This window comes from Lissotriton vulgaris, unplaced genomic scaffold (assembly GCF_964263255.1).
Source record: "Lissotriton vulgaris unplaced genomic scaffold, aLisVul1.2 SCAFFOLD_1177, whole genome shotgun sequence".
Taxonomy (NCBI): domain Eukaryota; kingdom Metazoa; phylum Chordata; class Amphibia; order Caudata; family Salamandridae; genus Lissotriton; species Lissotriton vulgaris.
Window position 1 is genome coordinate 644,962 of NW_028243938.1, and position 6,166 is coordinate 651,127.

Genomic DNA, 6,166 nt, shown 5'->3' on the forward strand with positions numbered 1-6,166 from the left:
AATTGATGGTTTCAATGTCTTTTAATAAGTATGTATGCTTTTCATTTGGACTTGTATTAATAAATACAAAAGATCTAGAACTTTTCCGTAAAGTAATTTGAAGTATAAGATAGGCTGCTTCTTGTGCCCTTATTTCGGTACAGTTTAAGAATTTGTTACATATATATGCTTAAGTTGTTCTTTAATACATGGATTGTGATGTACTTCTTTAGCAGCTTGGGCAATTAATTTGCTCATTCCTCGCTGTGATTTACTTATATATGATACAATATACACAGCACATGCATATGCATCTAAAATGTATTGTATATCTATATTTGCTTGCCATGCTTGCAAAATAGTCGGATCGTAGTTATTTATAAAGCATTCAGCTGGTGTCCTTTTTAGGAAAATAGTATTTTTTTCTATTACAGATCGTATACATAAAGTATATTGTTTTAGATCTATGTTCATTGTGTGTAAAAACTGTTCAAAAGTATAAGTTTGGAATTCTTGGCTGTTTATAGTTAGATGTATTAGTTCAATTTGCTGTAAGAGCTATGTATCTGTTTTGTCTAGTTCTATTGGTTCTAGTATAAAAGTTTCAGGCATTGGATATCTGGGATAATGATATTTGCATGTTCTTTTATGTTTGATACGGCAGTTTTTGGTATGGCTGTGTCTTTGTAGGGGTAGTAAAGACTGTATAGCTGGATCCTGAGATTTTGCACATGTAACATACTTATTAATAAAAGTAGTGACTTCATCTATATCTGAACTTTCATATAGAGGGGCATTTTTGATCCATATTATAGCATGTATATGTGGTGATCCACGTTGCTGGAATTCCACTCTATAAAAGTAATCAATAATTTTGCCAATTGGATTACTTTCATGCAATAAAATACAATTAACTGATTTCCTAACTTGGAAGTCGAAATGTCTTGCAATTGTAATGAGATTTTGCTGTATTAATTTGCATTTAGTTTCCCATGACATATTTTCAAATTCTTCTTTTGTGCATTCTGGTTGTTTTTCTATACGCAATAATATGTTGATTAAGTGATACCATTTAGTTTCTGCAGCTGATAATGTTAAAAAAAACGTTGGTAATCCTAATTGTCTAATCATAGCAAAGAGGTCTTTTTTGCATTGCTCCCAATATGGTGGTGAACTACGTATTGTTTTAAGGATTTTGTACCCTTCATTAAACTGTAAAATAGTATCTAATTTATCTTTTATGTCTTTTGCAGTTATAATGTTTCATTAGTAAAGTATTTTCTAAGCGAGATACATATTTTACTCTGTATTTGTTTAATGTGTAATGCTTTTACTTTAAAGAATAGATTAGTAATAGACTTTGCTTCTCTTAAATCATTACTTCTTACTTCCGATTGACAGATTGTGCTGTAATGTATTATTTTGGTATAAGATTTATAACTTAATTTTCTTTTTAATTTTATAGGAATTGTCATGTTATCATTCATTTGTCTTGGTAAAACAGTTACAGTTGTATAACATCAGCAGGTACATTTACTACAGCACCTGATAAGGATTTTTGGAATCCACGTGGTAATGTTTTAATTTGTAAAAAAGATATTCTTGGTGATACTAATCTTTCTTCTAAGTTATGCAAGTGTAATACTGGTGGGATATCTGGAAATGTCATCCCATTATAAACCGAACATGGAGGTATTTTGTCCTTACAAATATACGTGTGACATGTTTGGCATATCTCATCTGTTGTATATTTGCTAATGTTACATTATATGAATTTTGCCCGCTTACTAATATTGTTGTTCACGCTTTGGTCATTGGAGGAGCCGCCTCGGCAGCTGCTAAGTAAGTGTGGGCACATGCGTTTCCAGACCCCCCTACCTCTGCCTTTACCTAAGCTGCTGGTGATCTTTGGCCTGGGGGACTGGAGCGGATATTCGCGTGAGACGGAAGTGACGGCGGAGGTGTCCCTCTCTCCTGATAAACAGTCCCAGAGGATAGGAAAGCTCTCGACTGACTCGAGGTCCCTGGTTTGGGAAGGAGACTGGAGACTGGACTTCCTCATGGACTCCAGGAGTCTGGCGGAGAGGCGCACGCCTGCGAAACTCATCCTAACCGTGAGTGGGCAGGTGATAAAAGCCGGAGGGTTTAGCAGCAGCACCCCAGCCAGGAAGCGCTCAGGCGCTGATCCGCCACACAGCCCGCTGCTTTCTGAGAGCACCATCCCTCTGGTCCGCCCAGAGATGCCCTTAGACCATGAGCATCACGCTGCCGACATTTCGGATCGCTGTACGGAGGATATAATGAAGGATCACGTCCAGCATCAGATTTCGAACGTCTCTGAGCGGATGCCTAAAGTTATGATCATGGAAACTTCTCCACTTCCTGCAAAGAGGCTCGCACTTTCCAATTTGGACATTGAAGCAGACATCTGTAAGAGGGTGGAGGAAGCCACAAAGACCAGGGAACGTAGACATTCTGTACCCCCACACCGGGGCCCCAGGAAGCTACAGTTTGGGATACGAAGACCTCCAGGACCACAGCTGGCATCTGTCTGTCCAAGTCCCCGGTGGGGTCACGCCCTCTGCCTCAGCGACCCAGACACAGCCATCTTGGTAGGCGGAGAAGGTCCTAATCAGAAGCCCTGTGCAGATTCTCTCTGGAAACTGGAGATTGATAGCGACTTCTGGTTCCCCATGGAGCCGCTCTCCTCTGGACCCACGCCACAATCCGCCATTGGCCACTCTGCAACCTATGACCCTGAAACGAAGCGGATCTACATCTTTGGGGGGATGAGGGAAGGAATGCGGTTCAGCAGCGTACACATCCTGGACACCATGACCTGGAAGTGGACTTCAGAGCCGACTGTTGGGAAGGTGCCCACTCTCGCTCACCACAGTGCCACGATTTACCACAAGGAGCTGTATGTCTTCGGAGGGACCTTTCCTGCGCCACCAGGCACTGACCAGGGACTATGTAGTAACATGCTGTACATCTTCAATCCGGAGTACAAGATTTGGTACCAGCCCATTGTGGAAGGGGAGAGGCCCCTGCCAAGGTTTGGGCACACTGCAACGCTGCTCCGCAACCAACTGCTGATATTTGGAGGACGGCGGCCACCGGTGTACCTGAACGATGTGCACATCCTGGATTTGGGATTCATGGAGTACACATCTATACGTATGCCACCAGGTTCTGGGCAGCCTTCACCTCGCTGCTTCCATGCAGCCATGCCGGTGTCTGACCACAAGGTGTTAATCAGCGGAGGCTGCTGCACTGCTGGGTCCCTCACTGATGCTTTCATCTTTAATGTAGATACCACCACCTGGAGCAGCATCACCTCCGCTTCATTGAATGGAGTTCCACGAGCCGGGCATGCTATGGTCAATCTCTCAAGTGCCCGTCAAACTGAATCCAACCAAGAGCGACCTGATCGGACTGGCCTCTGTAACGTGTTGGTCTTCGGGGGATCGGACCACGCAGGGACATTTTACAAGGACACTACCAGGATCCAACTAGACTTGAACGAAGACACCAGCCAGGTTCACTGAGGGTCCCAATCACGTGAGGTTCTTCCAGGGGCAACCATTTGAAACCTCTGCTGAACTGACTGACCTGGAAAAAAAATCACTTTTTGTCTAAGAGTTAGGGTCAAAAAAGCATAACTGGAAAATATAGTAATGAGGAGAAAACTGTGTGTGGCAACGAGAACAGTGGTCCTGAAATTTACAGCAGTGGGGCAAGGTGTCCGAAACCACTGGGCATAGTTCATCCTTAAGACAGACGGAGGGAGAGGTGGCCGGTCCCAGTAATAGAAAGCAGCAGTGTCTATCACTCACCTTAGGATGCAGATCTCCTGAGTACCCGGGAGCTTGGTCCTGTGACAAATGAGTTGCCAGCAGCATCTCCGCATGTAAAAAAATATTTTTAAAAAGCAATTAGCGGGACAAGAGTTTCTTCACTGTCGATGCATTTATGAAGCACTGCATTTGTAATGTGTTTGGGTCTCCATAGTCTTAGGACAGGAGCTCCTGAAGGTGAGGGGGGTTTCAGTAGCACTTAAAATGATGCATCTCATCTGTTGCCAGAAGGATTGGGAAGGACCAGCATGCTTCTGGGTGCAGATAGTGCCAGCTTGACACTGCATAGCTCATTGTAACAAGAACTCTATACTATCTTTGGCCACTACTGTTATCTGCAAGAGCCGAATAGCTTACGCTTTGTGCTAGCCACCTCACTGTTTTTTTAAGAGGTTAAATGGTGGATGCTAAACTGAAGAACAAAAAAAATAATAATAAAGGAGTATGACAACTAGCCTTTCAATAGCCAGTCTAGAAGTACTTGATTTTTTTTTATAGGCTGCTCTACCTCTAGTCGCGATGCTGCTGCCACCTCCTACAGAGGTTCGCCTCTTGTATTCTTTAACTCATTAATATGTTGTGGATTTGAGGTGGACAGCAACATTATTTTTTAAGATTGGACATAGAGTGGGGGCATTGGGAATAAGATGACTATTTTAAATGCAAAACATTTTTATGGGCTACTGTCATTTCAATGTGACTTATTTGGTAATAATTTTGCCTTTTACTTTTTCTACCTGCTTCACTTTAAATAAATCTGAGTGTCACTGAAATACCGGTTGACTACAAGAATGCGTGTTTATGTGCACCCTGTTGACCACATTAAATAAATGATGAAATATTGTTTGTTTTAAGTAGACTTTGCTTATGCCATAGTTGATTGCAAATAGTGCAAGTGTACTCAGGACCATATCTTATTTCAGCATGGAATATACTAATTATATTATTTGTTGCTTGATCTGTATTATTCATGCTATTATTAAGTGCATTTTCTGTGCGTTGTGTATGTTTTCTTTTCCTATTCCTGATAGTTTGTCGATTTTGTATACTATTTGTTGTTTGAGTTTCTGATTCATCTTTGGCTGTTATTGTGTTTATTATATCAGTATTGTTAATAGCTATGTGTGAATGCAAATTAGTGAGTGTTAAATGCAGTGTATTGGCTTGACTAATGTTGCTTTGTGTGTTTATTATAGTACTTTCTACTTGTAAGTTACTTGAAGGAATCTCTGGGAATGCATTTAGAGATATATGTGTCTTATGGACATAGATCCTTTTTATAGACTTCTACTTTCCATTTTTATGGTTTCGTTGTGTCTTCTGTAATGATATTTTGCTAATTGTTTTTATGTTCACTGTAGTGAATTCTGAAGTAACACTTGCTGAATTTGTAATCTTTTCTCTGTCAGCTAACTTTATGATGTATTCCATAATAAGATTAATAGAGTCCATTGGTATAGCAATACATGTTCCATTAGGATGTAGTATTGCATTTTCATTTTGGCTATGTGAATCAAATATAAAGTATGGATGTATAGTTTTAAATACAGCAATTGTATATTTACCTAAACAGATCAATACACCATTTTGCGAATTAATTGTAGAAGTTAATGTCGTTATCAATTTACTATGTAATGTTTGTGCTGATTTTGTTACTTTGTCTCTAAAGCAAGTCTTGAGCTTAATAGAATATATTATGTCATTGCTATGTATATAATTAGGTACATTTTGAGGTTGCATACAATGTTGTTCATTAATAGAGTGCATGTCTGTGTACAAAGCATCTCCGAGATTCATAATACATTGTAAATCTACAGTATCCCAAATATATGCTGGTTTACAGTAGTTCTGTAGAATAGCAAATATACTATATTGTAAAGACTGTGTATATTGTATACTATTTCCTTTATGTGTAATTTTTTCCTGTTTATGTGTGTTATTTAAATAAGCTAATTGTTGTGCTTCTGTTAAAATATTTGGATCTATGTTGGTATTATGTGTGTTAGTTTGCTTGTTGTGCAATGTGTGATTGTCTATACTTTCAGGAAATATTATGGCATTACTTTCAGTAATAGGTTTATGTGTATGATAGCAATTACTTGAATTTGTGTTGGTATGTAAATTAAGCATGGGCGGAAAATCCGTTACGCTCGCGGATTTTGCGGATTTTCGGTAAATTCGCAATCCGCGAGATTTGCGAATTTCCCGCAAAATCCGCAAATTCGCACGCAGCTGATTTTTTTGGCGGCGCGCGGCGTTGGTGATACAATTTTTGCGGCGCGCGGCGTTTATCATCGTTTGCCGAGTTGTTTTTCTCGATATTTTGCGAG

The 6,166-nt window shown here is 40.0% G+C and overlaps 1 protein-coding gene across 1 annotated transcript; it reads left to right on the plus strand.

Moving 5' to 3' along the window:
• The first annotated feature begins 1,814 nt into the window (after nucleotides 1-1,814).
• On the plus strand, nucleotides 1,815-4,671 carry LOC147668202 (uncharacterized). The gene has a single exon (XM_086948708.1). The coding sequence runs from the start codon at nucleotides 1,836-1,838 to the stop codon at nucleotides 3,525-3,527; it is 1,692 nt and encodes a 563-aa protein (XP_086804834.1). The 5' UTR covers nucleotides 1,815-1,835; the 3' UTR covers nucleotides 3,528-4,671.
• The last annotated feature ends 1,495 nt before the right edge of the window (nucleotides 4,672-6,166 follow it).

Coding starts and splice junctions, on each gene's coding strand:
- LOC147668202 (XM_086948708.1), top strand. CDS start 1,836: ATGCGTTTCCAGACCCCCCTACCTCTGCCTTTACCTAAGCTGCTGGTG.